This window comes from Patiria miniata, unplaced genomic scaffold (assembly GCF_015706575.1).
Source record: "Patiria miniata isolate m_02_andy unplaced genomic scaffold, ASM1570657v1 HiC_scaffold_3, whole genome shotgun sequence".
Taxonomy (NCBI): Eukaryota; Metazoa; Echinodermata; class Asteroidea; order Valvatida; family Asterinidae; genus Patiria; species Patiria miniata.
In genome coordinates, this window is record NW_024037069.1 from 16,965,219 (window position 1) to 16,982,500 (window position 17,282).

A 17,282-nucleotide genomic window follows, 5' to 3' on the forward strand; every position below is an offset into this window, starting at 1 on the left:
AGCATGATCATACATTTTCAGAAAAAAAATCCTACATACATTACATTGAATTGGTTTTTATTGTATATATTGCAGGTGGCTTCAGACGAGAAATTTATTCAGCAACTCCAGGAGCAATGCCAAGTCTCTAGAATGGAGGTACATTAATTCCTTGGCACTTCTCCGTTCAGAATCCCATTTGAATTGGTTAAAAAAGTTAATTTGGCATCTGTCTATCTTTATAGGCTCAATGCAAGAGAGTTTTTTTTCCCCACTTTTGAGAGCACAGTGGACAGAACACACCGCACCCATGTACTGGTTCGTGCGCTTAAAGTGCAAAGTACAACTTATTTTATTCTGACCGAGCACAAAAGCATAGTGTCTCCACGTGGCGTCAGGTGGCATCAGCAATGCGTTCCAATGTCTCTTCCTAGTGGTCTTCCCCAACTCTCCCTTTCTTACCATTGAGGGGGTACTTGTGCACGGAGCCGCGAGCAGAATGAAGGTCTTGTAAAAAACATAATTTTTTAGAACTGGTCACCTGACGTATTTCAGGAGTTCATGTACAGGGTAAGTTAAAAAAAAACCCACAAAACCCAAATGTCGTGCCTATTGTTTTATTGAAGTTCTCCATGTGTAGCACTTTCAAAATCTAGGATATGAAAGCCCAATTCATAAGCTTTCGTTTAGTACAAGAATCATTCAAATCACTTATGTACTTTTCAAGTTACGGAATTTTAAACACAACCACCGTTTTAAAGTTCCGTCCACGGATCACACAAAATGTGTGCGTTCCTTTCAGCAAACCCAAAACAATTTACACATCCCTATGTGATTTGTTTTCATTTTGCTGAAGGAACACTTACCTTTTTGTGATCTGTGGACAGAACCTTAAAACGGTGGTTGTTTTTAAAAGTCCATAACTTGAAAAGTACATGAGTGATTTGAATGTACTAAAAGAAAGCTCATGAATTGAGCTTTCACATCCTAGATTTTGAAAGTGCTACATGCAAAAGTTCACTAAAACAATGGTCCCGACATTTGGGTTTCGTTTTTTTACTCACCCTGTATGATGAACTACTTTGTACACCACAGCTATAACAGAACCCGCACACAAGGTAGGTGATGTATCCCGGCGCGTGCGTGTACAAGCATTACATTCACTGTGTGGACTTCTGAACAAACAAGGTCCACATAAACCAGGTAGCAGCGACGTTGTGTGGACATGCCCACGTACACACAATGTTTCCTCCTCTCTGAAAACAGGTTTAGAGGCATTTTGGGGTTAGGTTTATCCGTGGCAAAATGAAGAGAAACACTAAAGAGTATCATAGTGTGAGTGAAATGAGTTTTTTTACACGAAAACAAAGGAATATCCACACAACGTATGTAACATAAACATGGGTGTGTCGACACAGGTCTGCATTGCTGCGCTTTTGTCAACACGGATCCGCACGTGTTTCAACGCAGACAAAAACAGAAGTTTTAGTGAAAACATAGGTTTAGTGCACATTATGTAGCCAACAACACACCATTATCAGCACCATTATTTAGGTTCTGTTGCTTGATATAAGTGGTATCTCTTAAAGCTCCTAAATTTTTACTGTTCCTTGCAAAACAGAGCCAGACCCACCTAACCGAGGTAAGCCAGCAACAGACCTCCCTCCAAGCGGCCAAACAACTCCACACGGAGGATGTACGCAGCTTCACCGCCCAGGTAAATGACCTCAAACACCAACTGGAAGAAGTCCGCGCCTCGCTGGACCAGAGCGAACTGCAAGGCCTGCAGTACAAGAGCACAATGGACGGCCTGAGGACAGATCTGGAGAAGACACAACAGCTGCATAAGAGTGCCATGGACAGGGTGAGGGAAAACAATTATCATGATGACAGCATGGGCAGACAGTCGTGTTTTACTATACTCTCGAGGACAATGCTTTGTGTTTCCCTTTGTCCTTGTAGTATAACACTCTCCCATAGACTAAGCCCATAACCCTGTGATAGAGGACCGTTTTCAACAAAGGACCCAACTCCCGAGGACTGAAAGGATCTGTTGTTCTCCCTTTGTGTGTCGGTCCTCGGGGGCTATGTAGAACACGTACACACTGACTGACAGTGTTGTATCTGATGTATTTATGATGAATCGCAGGCCATCACAAGTCCATCACATGGCCATCACATGTCATTCACATGTCCATCACATGTCAGTCACATGTCAGTCAGTCCATAGTCAACTCATAAGCTACTAATGAATCATGATAAAGACAATACTTTTTGTTCATTCCCTGTTATTTGTGACTGGACTTGCATGTAAGGACCTGAGATGTACATGGAACTGAATTTTCAATCTACATTGTATTACATTGTGTTTATTCACTGAAAAATCAATAAAACCATAGAGTGCTTGGGCGGTTTCAGGCGCTACAGTGAGTAAAGGGTTAAAACGGATTTTGTTTCTGTGGTTTCCATGAATTTAATCCAATACGTTTTAAATTGTACACATTCTATGGGCATTGTGTCGTAAAACAACACACATTGAATGCTTTACATTGTCATAATAAAACTAGCTCTTTTGGGTGATCCCTGGGGCATTAGATTTTCCTTTGGCCTTGACTCAAGAAAATAGAACCCTGAGGGAAGGTCGTTAATTTTACTATACCCCTTGAAGGCAGGCACTAACTGTCAACTATAGCACTGATTAGGATACTCAGGAGTATTAAGAATTTAACAGTTTAACTGTTTTGTTTGTTGTCAGATTGCACAAACCAACCGATCCCTGGAGCAACAGGAAGAGTTGTACTCCCGCGCCAAACAAGAAATCGCCTCGCTGCAGGACCAACAACAACGCGGTCAGTACATGACCCAGGAGGTCAGCGCCGAGCTGGCCAGCTACAAGGACCGTCACACCCAGAGCGTGGAGCAGCTACAGAGAGCCGAGGCCAGCTCCACGACGACCATCCGTGGGCTGGAGAAGCAGATCTCAGAATGCCAGAACAAGGTGTGGAATCAAGTCATACCTTTATTATTATTATTATTTTATTTCTGGTAATGAAACTAAGGAATCCTCAAGAGCGCCCTAGGCACTGTAAGCTCGCAAGCCTGAAGAAACTTGTAGATAGGATTCAGTGAGAAGAAATTGCAGTTTTAGAGGTGGGAGGAAAACCCCAGAAGAATATTCCGGGGGAAACCTACGGAATCAGGTAGGGACTGAAAACCCAATCCACATGTTGGCCCAGGCGGGATTCGAACCCGGGTCACAGCGGTGGAAGGCGAGGAAAGTACCGCTACACCAACCTGACTCCTATTTTGGAAGCTTGAAGATACCTAGTCCACATGTTGGCCCAGGCGGAATTCGAACCCAGGTCACAGCGGTGGAAGGCCACTATGGGGCAGTTGGTCCAGTGTTATGGTTTGTATTTCATGATCAGAACACTAGGCCGTGTTGTGTCCCTGGGCAATCTGGTTTACCTCTACTTGCCGCTTTTAACCCAGGAGTGTTGATGGGTACCAGCATTAGCTGTGAATAACCTGTGATACATTTGGGTATTTATTTATTTATTTTTTTTGAGTACCCCACAAGAACCCTCATGTAACCCACAGGAATCCTCATGTAAAAACACACTGGTTTGCACCATGTACCTTTGAAACCAAACATTTTTTTTACTGCCCACTTCTTTTTGCATAGATTAAGTCAACTTGGCAAGAGCAGAATTTTTGGGGGACCAAAAAAAATGATGGTCCCCCAAAAAGTGGGGAACAGAAATTAAGGCGTGGGGTTCGGGGAAACAATTGTGGATTCTAGATGCTCTGTGGTGCGATCTGAGGCAATTTCTGACCACTTTAACCACTTTTTTTTTAAGGAACAGATGGTGGTGTACGCAGTGCCTGCCTTTATTGCGACGTCACTTTAAAAAAAAAGCTTGGGGGTCGTTTCTGGATCTGCCCTTGTATATTGGCTGAAATGGTACCGCTGGAGACTGCAAGCCCATTTACACAATTTCACGTCATAGTGCATTGCTTTACTTAAAGGTAGAGTCCATCATTTGTAATTTGTGCATTTTGTTCGTTTAAGCAACAAAAGAGTTCAAAATCTAATGAAGGATACTGAGCAACTAACCTGATGAAGTTTCAGCTAAGCTTCAGCTGTACATTCCGAGAAAAACAGCATTCTAAGATCTCAATTTCAAATCAAAAGTTGCTGAATCATGTTTTGAATTGTTTTGAATTGCAACTATATGCGACGTCGCGCACTGATCCGACGAATTATAACAACCGCGCGCGTGTGCGTCGTTCGAATACTTGTGCGCGCTGCGCTGAATAACAAAACGAACTACTAATTTAAATTTTCCTACGGTGCTTCTTAAGAATCACCGTTGGAAATGCCTTCTTTCGTTGATTACTTCAAAATGACAGCTTCCCAGAAAGAATAATTCCACAGGGAGTTTAGTCTCCTTACTATCTTTCAACCAAGTTAGTTTTTCAACAATAATTACGCCAGTTACTTTTCGGATGGCTGCAAATGATGGACTCTACCTTTAACAGATTATGTATCTTCAAGCTTCCAATTTACAGTGCCGATGCAACGTTCATTACGTTCATTGCCAGAACACATCAATTCAAATGAATGAATACAGAAATGAAGACATCCTGAACACTTTTCGTTTGTTAGATCAAAGACAAAGACGATACGGCCGACAAGCTCCGTCGCTCCCTGACCAACCTGGAGCTGCAACTGAACGACAAGACGGACCACGCCGAGAAGGCAGAGAGGGTGATAGACACCCTGACGAAGGAGCTGGACAAGACCCAGGGGGAGCTGAGAGCCACCAAGGAGAAACTGGAGAACAGCCAGGATAACATTGCGAACCTGACGCAGAAGTTGCTGGAAAAACAACAGCAGGTACGCTGTTAAGCGATCAGTACAGTAGTATACTGGATTTTGAAATCTCCACTTTCTCCCAACACTTAGGTTTTTCTTGTAAAATCAGAAGCTACGTTTTGGGGCTAATTATCAATCTTCATAAACTGTCCATGAGATGATTCTTATGAAGAATACATTCTGCAACTGCTCCTCTAAAATGTAAACACAAAATTATTGGACATCCTTTTTGGTTAATTTTATTGAAAAGTGCACTTCTTTATTAAACATTATAAATTGTCCATGCTTTTCTGGACAACTGAGGGCGCTGTTGCTGTGATGTCATTTCAGGAAGACACTGTTCTGTTTGGAGGTTTTCTGTTCAAATTGTGAACCCAATCATTGAAAACATTTGTGAGAAAAGTTTGCTCATTGGCTTTACTGCCATGTACTGACAAGGAATCACCAAAGAAAAAAACATTTACAATAAAGCAAAATATCCAAAATTATGGCAACTTCATTTTTGGTACTGAAATAGCTGTAACATTTAGGTTTCTGCCTGATATGACATCACACTTTTGCTCATGCATTACCATAAAAACAAAAAAGGCACAAAAATTACTTTAAAAATGTCAAAATGAAAATTGAAATTAACCCTCCATGGGACACAAAGGTACTTTTTCAAGGATTACATTTTCTAGGATAGCTTTTTAGGATGACAAACTACCCAAAACATCTAAGAGGTCAATAGGGGTTGCACACCTAAACATTTTTCTACTTCATACCAAAAAACGGACGGCTACAAATATTCCCTACAATCATACGTACAATCCAATGGTAGAACCTTCTTCCACTCTGCACACAGTAAGCCACTACTGCTGAGACCTTCCAATCAGATCTGTTAACTTTGGATGTTAAGGACCTCATAAATCACGCCGAAGCAGAAGCAGACGTAGAAGCAGAAAAAAATTACATTGCATTGGCCCTTTACGTGCCTTTAAATCCTACATATCACCAAATACCCCACTAAGAGACAATGACAAGCTTTACGATGAATAAATATTTTAAAAAAGGGAAGGGATACGTTGGTAAGTATAAGTGAATGAATTTGTTCAAACTTTCCATTTTTTGCAATCTGCAGTCGGCCGAGTATCAGGAGCAAGCATGCAAGCTACAGGCGGATCTGAAATCCTATCGAGAGGAACACAGACACACTGCACAGGAGGTAAGTCAAGATAACTTGCTTGAATTGCCATTTTTAACTGTTTCACCATCCTTACCCCAAAGACTGCATGTACATGTACCGAGATAGTATTACCCAAAACTACTTAAGATTTATCTGGTGATCGCGATGCTGGCATGTGTTCCCCTAACCCTCCTCAATCCTCCAATACAAAACAGGTGATTTTGGAGGATTTTTGAGGAATGAGGCTGTTTGACCGTCGCATTTGGAGGATGCATTGTGTGAAGGCCTTACGCTCTACCTGGCATTGTTTATGTTCAGCCATGTGTAGTTGCCTACATAATACTGGATTTCATCTGCTCTGCTCCGTCTTAAAAATCCGTTGTAGGATTTTAGAGGATTGAGACAGTGGTCACGTTGCCACTGATTTCAGATGTGTAAGACCCCGTTCTAAATTGTTATTTTTTTTGTTTCAAATAAGCATTAGAATTAAGGGCCCCTGTAGTAGCTCCCTTTTTTGACAGGGATCAAAGAGAAACATTCCAAAGAAAAAATCATAGACTTTGCACACAATCTCGGAAGTGGCGTCAGGTTGCAACATTTTTGTCCCATTCCAATATCCTTCACTGGGTATATCAGTGCCTTGGCTGTTGTGCTAATTTGCATTTCATCTTTCCCATTTTACAACACTAGGTGAACGAGAGAGACGAGAACATCCAACAGCTCCAGCTGAACCTGCGCCAGCTGGAGAGCGCCCTCGCTGGCAAGGAGCGGGACACGGCTGACCTGCGCAGCCGGCTGGAGGAGGTGACCTTTGACCTGGAGGACGCCAAGCGACGTCTGGAGGATGCGGGGAGGGAGATCCGCGAGCTGGAGGAGGTCGTGAAGCAGCAGCGGCTGAACATGGCATCGGACAGCCAGAAACACAAGACAGAGGTAGTTGATGGTTTGAAGCTTGGCATGGCGGAGTGACGTCTTAGTGCTATGCGTTTTCAAATAATGTAGTATTCGATTATTGGAACTTGGATTTGGTCGAATATTCAAATATTCAACCCTTGACATTGAGGTAAATTTTTTTTTATGAATATCATGTATGTATCGATATATGTTTTCGAGATGGCTGAGGAGCTGATATTTGATAGATTTTTAAGGAAAAAATGTTGCAACCTGACGCCACTTCTGCGATTGTGTACAAAATATATGGAGAGTCAAGATAATTTTCTAAGTATTTCCTAACAAAATTGGAAATGTTTCTCAGTCCCAGATCCATGTCTTATAGTCATTTTTGCAATGAATGACCTTCATTGAGATGATATATGAAGAGAAAAGTGGCGTCAGGTTGCAACATTTTTCCGATTTTAAAGATGCATATTAGGTCTTTCATACCATGCAGAAGCTCTCAAGTCCTGCTTGTAAACTGACAGTCCACAAAAATGTGGCATTTGACAAAAAATACAACCTCTCGATTTATATAAACTGGATGAAGTGAAGGCTCTTACAGCGTGCGATTTTGGCCGAGGCTGCAGTTCTACGTGACCTCAGAAACTGAGATAAACCACTTAGAGTTGAACTCGCTGTACTTAAAACAGTGTCGGAACGCTCGGTGCATTTTAAACTTACATCAAGCCTCCCGCAGTGAGCGACCGTTTTAACTTTATTGTTTTAGCTAAAGCGCTGTCTGAACATAGCCTAAGAGTGGAATAATTGTCTGGTAGCCAAGTAATTTAAAATTGTAAAGTAATAATTCAGTAACTAATCACAGGGAGATTTCTTTGGTTGATGAATAATAATAATAATTAAAAACTTATATAGCGCCTTCCATTTAAAAAAAAACACAAATCGCTGAACAAAAGATAAAACCAAAGTACATAAATATCAATATCAAGATAAAACCTAGTTATTAGTAATCAAAATAAGACCTCATAATGTACATCATACAAAAAACAAAAATGAAAGCCGAAAGGAAACTTATCGAAATGACCAAACGCATTGTAAAACAGGCCAAACACTTTGTAAAACAAGTCAAATGAGATATCCAAAACCGGATCAACCGAATAAATGATAAAATGAATAACTATTGTATTGCTATTAAATAGCAATTTGGAAAAGGAATCTATTTTTCGGGATGAAACTCAAAATTTGCACAGGGAGTGAAACTTTAACCTGGATCCGCCACTGATCCTCATGCCAATTTTTTCTTTTTCTTTTCTAAGGTGCTGAAGTTTGAGGATCAGATCAAGCAGCTAGAGTCCAGCCTGTCGGAGGCCAAGAAAGCCCTCAAGACCCTCAGCCAAGAGATTGAGAGGAAGAAGGAGAGCCTGCAGAAGAAAGACAGCGAGATATCCGTCTCCAAGGATAACGTCAAGATCAAAGTAGATGAGGTGGGTTGAAGAAAGCAGGTTTGTAGGGGTTAGAGGAAGAGAATCATTTGTCATCAAAAGACCACATGATAACACTTTATTAAAACAAGTGCGAGTGCGCAATAAGCTCTGACCGTCTTGCATGAAAGTCTTGCATGAAATCTATCAAAATGGTCCCTGTCAAAGCGTAAAAATGCGACGCCCAAAAACTTGACGCCGTGCTAATTTTATCCACGCTAGCACAAATGATTTCACCATGCAATGGCTGGAAACATTGACCAGAGATTGCGCTACAAGCCCGGGCCACCGTCCCACGCGAAAATCACGCTGTGCTCGCCTCGACAATTGACCAAAAATAAACCCTCTAATTTTCCCATAACATATAGCGTGCTGTACCGCGCGGTATATAGCGCGCGATATTACCACATGACTATACCATTACTGCACATATTTTGCCTCCATTTACAAACCTGTGTTATTTATTTAATTTATTATGTTTGCTTTTTTGAAAATTAAAATTTGGTAGTTAAAGGGAATGTACAACATTTGCTTTGCTGCAATTTTCGGAAATAAATGGATTTTTTTAGGATAAGTATGTTATAGCAAATACTGTTATACTGACTTGTTTCATGTTTTGGGCTTGTAGATGCTGGAAAAACCAAGAAAACCAATCATGTTCTGGTAGTCTGGTTTACTGACCCCACTTAAGATGAACAGAGAAATGTAAAGACTTTGGGGGATTGTATGGTCAAAGAATCACTGTAGCAGGCTGGTGTGTAATCAATTGCAAAGAAAATGCGGAATAACTAAATATGAAAAATTAGGAGCAGTTTGTGAAAAAGCCAGTTTTTTTTCAACACTGGTCGGCAGACCAGCGTTGGAAAAATACAGTTTTTCTTGAAAATGTCAGCACACCAGGAGCCACAATTTTACAGGATGCTTTAGACTCATTCCCTAACAATCCAGTAAGGTATTTTGTAATAATTTGATCATTTCGTTTTTGAATGTTAGCAAATGTTGTATCTTCCCTTTAAATTTTATGGGAAACTTAGGGGGCCAAAGGGACATGTAAAGGCTCCTGCCAGAGCTTAAAAACAATCAACAAACGGGTCAAACTTATCAAACCATTAGCAACAAAGACACAAATTTCATCACCAAATAACAAGCTAACCAAAACAGACACCGCAACACCAGACAGCTCACCAGACCAACAACTAGCAGGGTTCCCACAGTCATGACAGTCATGGAAAAATCTTGGAAAATCCTGGAATTTAAAGCTATCATGGAAAGTCATGGAATCCTGCGCAACCTGTACGTGATGATGCGTAATATTTGGCTTTTGCAGTCTTCCACTTTGCATTCCAGTTTACCAAACCTCTGCTTTGTGCGTGTACATGTATATTGTCATACTTATGGCTCGTTCAATGCACCATTGTGATGCTTTTGTGGTGCTCAGTGGTCGTGCGCCACACTGGCAGGCTGAACGGGAGTGGTGTCCCTTGCCTCCAGAGCAATAAAGGCTCCTAAGATGCCAAAACTGCTTTGTGCGGGTACATGTACATGTATATTGTCTATACTTATGGCTCGTTCAATGCACCATTGTGATGCTTTTGTGGTGCTCAGTGGTGGTGTGCCACACTGGCAGGCTGAACAGGAGTGGTGTCCCTTGCCTTCAAAGCAATAAGGCTCCTAAGATGCCAAAACAGTGAGGAATTGGTCATGGAAAGCCCTAATTTTGTTCTGGAAAAGTCATGGAATTTCATTTTAAGATTTTGGCGGGAACCCTGAACTAAACTGCCAAATAAAGTAAAAGAGACAAATAGTCCCTTCTAACTGATCCAAACGACAAACTTAATTCTAATCTTTGAAAGCATTTGGTTTTGTGCAACTCACTAGTAGCAGTCTGATCTGGGTGTTCGTATGAATGGAGTCTGTTCCCCATGTGAAACAAAAAGTACACGGCAATGTTTTTATGTGGACTGAATTATATTTTACGTTTCACAGAACCAGAGGTTGGAAACCACAGTCCGCAGCCTGAACGACGAGATCCAACAGCTGCAGACCAAGGAGCGACAGACGCAGAGCGACAACGCCAAGCTCCAGGGGGAGGGCAGGCAGCTGAAGGAAGACCTGGCTGAGGCCAGGCAGCAGTACCGTGATGCTGCTCAAGAAGTACGGCATTCTCCAAGTTAATGGCTACGGCTTGGAATAATACATGCACTTATGGAAGAGGCAGCAGCCACTTCTCATAGACTTGTGTATTACCACCAGCCATAGCCGAGTTATATGGGTCATTCCACCGGGTTGGGAAGCAGTGCATGTTACATCCATATATTTGGTTATATTATTAAAAGTATCAACGCATTCTAAACAATTGCTCAACATAACATGTGTCTTAGGGTGTTTCAATACTTGAGAAAGTTTGAAATCATTTGAATGTACTTTGACAAAAATATGAGCAAAAATGTATTAATGCGGACGTAACATTGACAACGTGTCAATGTTATGTAAAATATTACCCAAACTGACATTGCATATTTTATAACTGGACACCTAATGCACCATTAGGTATTATGTTTTGGTAAAGTCAGAGTTCAAATATTGCAGAAACAATACCTCAAGTGTGGATGTAACGGTGTCAAAATCACTCAATGGAAGTGTGACATTTGGGGTTGACACTGTGTCAATGTTATGTCCACAACCAAGCTATCATTTCTGCTCCATTTAATACTGACTACCGTAACAAAAGCTTTTCTTATTGTGTTGCATGTATAGTAAGAAGTACGTAAAGTGAATTTGGGTAATGTTTCACAGAAATTTTTAAAAAAGGTACAAATGTCATATTTGGATGTAACATTGACACGTCGTCAATTGTACGTCCGAAATGACATTTTTTGCTCATATTTTTGGCAAAATACATTGAAATGATTTCAAACTTTCTGCAGTAGTGAAACACCCAACAACAAATATTATGTTGAGCAACTGCTAGCAAGGCATTCTAGCAAGGTCATATGTCACGCATTGTTCCCAACCCATTGGAATGACCCTTATGGATGCGGCTTGATCCTAATGTATTAATTGAACTGAAGGTACATATAAATTGACTTTAACTGAAGTTGGTTCACATTCTCAGTTGGGCACAGTTTGCCCACCCTGAAGAGCAGCTGAGGCCTAGTCTAAATTGACCTATCACGGTAGAATCGTATTAAAATCGCGTCAACGCAGCTTGTGAAATATTGTCCAATTACATGATATACAAATGAACGCGGAACGCGCAAAATCTGAGACAAACAAAACTTAGTGTACAAAAACTCCAAAGGGTTGTCTAAGGGGCGTGGCTAACTCGCAAACAGCGATGGGTCAATTACTTAACTTGGTTACAGCTGGAAAATACTCATGTGTTACAGCTGAAGAAACGTGGACGCAGCTTCAATATGCTGTGGCCTCGTGGTTAAGGGCACTGATTCGTAGTCTGTGGGTAAAGCTGCAGGTCGTGGGTTCGAGTCCTGGCGGGGTCATGGTGCGTGTGCCCTTGAGCAAGGTACTTTGTCACTCATTGCTTCTCTCCACCCAGTAGTAAATGGGTACCTATGAGGGCAGTGATGGTTATTGTGATAGAATTAGCTTCCTTGCACCTAACAGGCAGCATCGAGCTGTATACTCCCCAGGGAGCTGAGATGGTATATGGAATGTTTAATTGGCCCAATGATTAGGGGTAATAATAATGTAAAGCGCTTTGATCTTAGTTAAAAGCACTATATAAGAACCTGTTATTATTATTATTATAATATGATGGATCAGTTCAACTAAAAGTTGGTTTCAAATTTCTCAATTTTGGACACAGCTGGCCCACCATGAAGAGAAGCTGAACCTGATGGAGAACAGTCTCCAGTCGACGCAGGAGCAGCTCAGCAATCGGGTCACCGAGGTGGTCCGCCACGAGCAGCTGAACCGACGACTCCAGACTGAGCTACGAGCCGCGAGGGACCAACTCCAACTCCTGGAAGAAGAAGCCGAAGAACAGCAAGCCATAATGGAGGGGTTCCAGAGGGAGTTGGAAGGATCGAGGGAAGAGCTGGAACGAGCTAAGAAAGAGTTGGACAGATGGAAGGGGGAGGCGGGGAAACTAGAAGGGAAAGCAAGGGAGGGGGAGGAACGATTGGCGGCACTGCACGAACAGGTGTGAAGATTAAACCAAAATTGAAGACAGATTTCACAGACATTAAAACCTGTTTCAGACTGTGTGTTCTTTTAAAGACATACAAACACACATTTATTCATTGATCAAAGTGTGAAACAAAGTTTTGCAGGCTTCTGTAATTTGTCTTTATATGTACATTATAAATGAATGTTTCAACCACAATTAAGAAGACATTATATTGAGGAGATACCAGTAAAGGCTTCTAAATGTGTTCCCTGGAGTAGTCTTAAAGGGGCCATTCAAAATTTTCGATGTTTTTTAAATTTCGATATTTTTTTTGAAATTTTGTTGACCCACCCACCCCGATTTTCGGTCTTAAAATATTGAATTTCCATTCAATAAAAAACATAAGAAATGTCCAGTTCAGTGACGGCGGAATGCAGCTGCAGTCCATATACGGTACCTTACCAACAACACGGCCCACTCGCATTCCTGTACGTAGGGAATCCACCTGGAAACACGTAAAACTAGTCCATTCTAAACCGTGATAACAAGTATCAGCTCGCTCAAAAAAAATTCAACTTGTCTTGGTGTAAAGAGATGTAATGACTCCCATTATTCACGGAGTATATTCAGAAACTTCATTCGTTTTAGAAAAAAATTGAACTTTCAACTCACGCTTTCCAGGCGTGGGCACTGCCATGATTATTGAAACCACAGGTAAAACATTAAATGTCTTTGATAAATCGTAATATAAAAAAAAGTTCCCGAGGTGAACATGGATTTTTCATAATTTCTGACCGATCCAAAAATTATGCAGGGCTGGCGATATGATTTTGGTCATGTTAATCTCAACGCCGTGCCAATGGCCGTTACCGAATTACTTGGCTAGCGGCTGGAAGTTGCACATACGTAACACCCGCGTATGGTGCTCCGATAGACGGATACACAATACACGGTACATTGTACATGTGCGGTACTTCCGGTTGCATGTACCCTAATAGCGGGCAAAGGGTTAAAAGCAAACGAATCGGAACACAGGAGTTGAATTGGCAAGTCAAAAGAGATTTTCTTTTCTTTTTTATATCTTTTTTATTAAAAAAGTGAATTTCGATTTTCAATAATTTATCTTGACCCACCCACCCACATTTTTGAAAAGAAATCGATATTTAAAAACATCGAACATTTTGAATGGCCCCTAACTATCGCAACTTGAAGTCAAAACAAAACAAAGATTCCGTTTGCTGTCTGTCATCATTGATTGGCCATTCTATCATGCCCACCCCCTCCCTATTTTTCTCAGCTGTCAGAGCAAGGCAATGAATTACAGGAACAGAGGGAGGAGTTACAAGCGGAGAGACAGCGGTACAATGACGCCAGCCGGCAGCTTCAGGATTACAAAATCCGTCAGGGGGAGTTGGAGGATGAGATCGGAAGCTGTCGCGCCCAGATCAAAGACAAAGATGCACAGGTGTGGTTTACAAGACTCGCTTACATGTTGCCAAAACTCACCTGCGCCAACCCCCCCCCCCCCCAGTTCAATCGAATTTCAGTTTCGCTTTCTGTGGGGGCAAGTGTGGCCTAGTGGTTAGGGTTCATGACTCATGATCAGAGGGTCAGGGGTTCGAATCCAGCTGCTGGTCATATGTCACGTCCTTGGGCAAGCCACTTCACCCCCACTTGCCTCTCTCCACCCAGAAGTATAAATGGGTTCCGGCATTAGCTGGGGAGTGACCTGCGATGGACTAGCATCCCCGTCCATGGGGAACAGCAATGTTCTCAGTCGTTTCATTCTACTGAAACCGGAGATAAACGCCGGCCTGATGGGCCACAAATATAAGCATGCCAAATATTGGAGTTGTCGAGTCAGTCACAAGTCAATCATAAATCAAATCACAGACCAGTCGCAAGTTCATCACAAGTTAAATCACTAGTCAATCACAATTCAAATCACGAATCACAGTCATGAGTCAAATTCACAAGTCAAATAATAAGTCGAATCACAAGCCACGTAGGTAATTGGGGATGAACAATGTAAAAATGCCCTTGTCCCAATTGAGACTAGACTACTTTTGATGGACTTATAACTTTTGATGACTGGATTTCTGCATTGCTGCATTTTTCCAGAGCAAACCACACAAAAAAACATCCTGGAACAACTCTGAAATCAAACTTGATGCTTACATTTCCGTTTATAAAAGACATTTGTAAGAAGTAGGAAATGTTGTTGTTTCAAGGTTCAAGGTTCATTTATTTTCCACAGTATCAAATCAATAAATAAATGGCATGAAATAATTACATAACAGAAAAGAATTACAAATAATACAACAAAGTGATATTTTAGGGACACTGCAGAGGGGCCCATTGAGAAGCAGAGCTTTTAAGCATGGGCCCCAGACAGGCATGCTCATTGAGCCCAATCCAAGAGAAGGGAATTAACTTACAATGAACTCTATTGAATGGTCAGTCACACGAGGCTCAATGAGCATGCTGTATTTAAAGTAATTACATGTACGTAGAAAAGCAACATACCTAAACACAATACACATTGAGACGTAAACATCGGACAAACAAACAATACAATACAGATCATTTAAACTAGTCAGGTCAGCAAAGAGCAATACAATCATGGATATTCTACAATCTACATGTAACTACATGTACATATTATATCTACTGGCATGAATTAATGATAAGTTTGAATTAAGTTTGATTTAAATAGTCGTTTAAAAGTGGAGAGATTGGTAGAAGCTTGTAGTTGTTTAGAGAACGAATTCCAGAGCTTGGGTCCCTTGTATTTAACCGTATTTTGAGCAAGAGAGGTGCGACTAAATGGAATATAAAAATTAGAGGCTTGGCGAGTCCAATGAGAATGAATTTCACTTTTCTGGCTAAAAATACTATTAATGGAAGATGGTAAAGTATTGCGAGAAGATTGATACATTAAAGACCCAAGCTGAACGTTATACATATCATTAAGTTTTAAAGTTTTATGTTTTACAAAAAGGGGATCAGTGTGTTCATAGTAGTCGGCAAAATTAATTACACGCAAGGCTCTTTTCTGTAATAGGCGTAGTCTGTTTAAATTTGTAGCAGAACTACTACCCCAAGCAAGTAAACCATAGTTAAGATGAGAGACAATTAGGGTATTATAAAGAGATTCCAAAACATTTACAGGTAAAAAATGCTTGAGTTTGTTAATTACACCTACGTTCCTTGCAATGATTTTACATAAATGATCAACATGATTTTTCCATGTAAGCCCTGAGTCAATTAACAAACCCAAAAATTTACAACAATCAGTTTTGATAATTACAGAATCATCAATCATAATATTACAGGGTAGTTCACTGACAGAGTTACTGAACAACATGTAGCTAGTTTTGGAAATATTTAAGGATAATTTATTGAGTCTGAACCAATTCGAAACAGATTTAAGTTCGGTGTTAACAGTGTCGGTAAGGTAATTGAGGTTGTTATGGGAAAAGAATAAATTAGAGTCATCAGCAAACAGTATAAAGGAGAGCAAGTTAGAAGACTTTGTAAAATCATTAATATATATTATAAAAAGCAAAGGTCCTAAAATTGAGCCTTGGGGTACTCCGTGTGTCAGAAAACTAGAGTTTGAATTAAAGCCATTAATAGATACATATTGGGTTCGGTTTGAGAGATAACTCCTAAACCACTCTAGGGAAGTTCCTCGAATGCCATAGAAGGACAGTTTATATAATAAGATTTCGTGGTCAATGGTATCGAACGCCTTAGAGAGGTCAAGGAATATCCCTAGAGTGTGTTTGGAGTCATCAATGGCATTAGACACTTTATTTATAAATTCAAGTAAAGCATGGGTGGTTGAATGTTTTTTGCGAAATCCAAATTGTGAATGAGTTAAAATGTTAAACTTATCTAGGAATTTTATAGTGCGGACATAAGTGCATTTTTCAAAAATCTTTGAAAAGCATGACAGTAAAGAAATAGGTCTGTAGTTATTGACACAAGTAGGATCACCTTTTTTAAAAACTGGAATGACTTTGGCAATTTTTAGTTGAGAGGGAACAATACCAGTTAAAAAAGAAGAATTAATAATATGGGCAAGTGGTTTACATATTGCAGTAATACAACGTTGTTTTAATATAAATGTGCTAACAAGGTCGTGTCCCGAGCTTTTTTTATTTTGCAAATTGTTAACAATGTCAATTATTTCATATTCAGTTGTTGGTGTAAGAAATAAAGAACTGGTGTTAGAATTTGTTAAGTAATCTTTAAAATTAACAGACGATTGTGTGTCCTGTATATTACTAGCGAGATTTGAGCCAATGTTGATAAAATAATCATTAAAGCAATTGGCAATTTCAGCAGGGTCATTGAACAATTTACCATCTGACATAATGCTATTAATGGTTTTGGAAGATTTTTTGTTATTTGTTATAACTGTTTGGTCCTTTTTGAAAATTTCGGGTTTTAAGTGAAGCATTATTTGTTGTCTTTGTGCTCAAGATTTTCGAGAAGGAGAACACGATGGCCACACTAGAGCAAGAGCACACCTCCCTGCAGTCCAAGCTGCGATCGCTGAGGGAGGACCTGACAGAACGCGAGGGGCAGCTGCACGTGGTCCGCATGAACCTGGAGACGTCGGAGACGCAGAACCGCCGTCACGCTCAGTCCGTCTCGCGCTACGAGGAATCGCTGTCGCAGCTGCAGGCCGATCTGGAGCGGAGCCAGGAAGAGTACAGGAGTGCTCACGCGGAGGTGACTTCTATT

The 17,282-nt window shown here is 40.7% G+C and overlaps 1 protein-coding gene across 1 annotated transcript in view; it reads left to right on the forward strand.

Annotated features, from left to right (window-relative positions):
* Positions 1–17,282, forward strand: part of LOC119738640 (trichohyalin-like) — an 81,180-nt gene that overhangs the window by 52,213 nt on the left and 11,685 nt on the right. Inside the window, exons 28-38 of the mRNA XM_038213553.1 lie at positions 76–138; positions 1,601–1,843; positions 2,735–2,977; positions 4,649–4,879; positions 5,979–6,062; positions 6,714–6,956; positions 8,234–8,401; positions 10,385–10,552; positions 12,225–12,560; positions 13,825–13,992; positions 17,019–17,270. Of these exons, the coding sequence (XP_038069481.1) occupies positions 76–138; positions 1,601–1,843; positions 2,735–2,977; positions 4,649–4,879; positions 5,979–6,062; positions 6,714–6,956; positions 8,234–8,401; positions 10,385–10,552; positions 12,225–12,560; positions 13,825–13,992; positions 17,019–17,270 (2,199 nt within the window). The remainder of the gene's footprint in view (positions 1–75; positions 139–1,600; positions 1,844–2,734; positions 2,978–4,648; positions 4,880–5,978; positions 6,063–6,713; positions 6,957–8,233; positions 8,402–10,384; positions 10,553–12,224; positions 12,561–13,824; positions 13,993–17,018; positions 17,271–17,282) is intronic.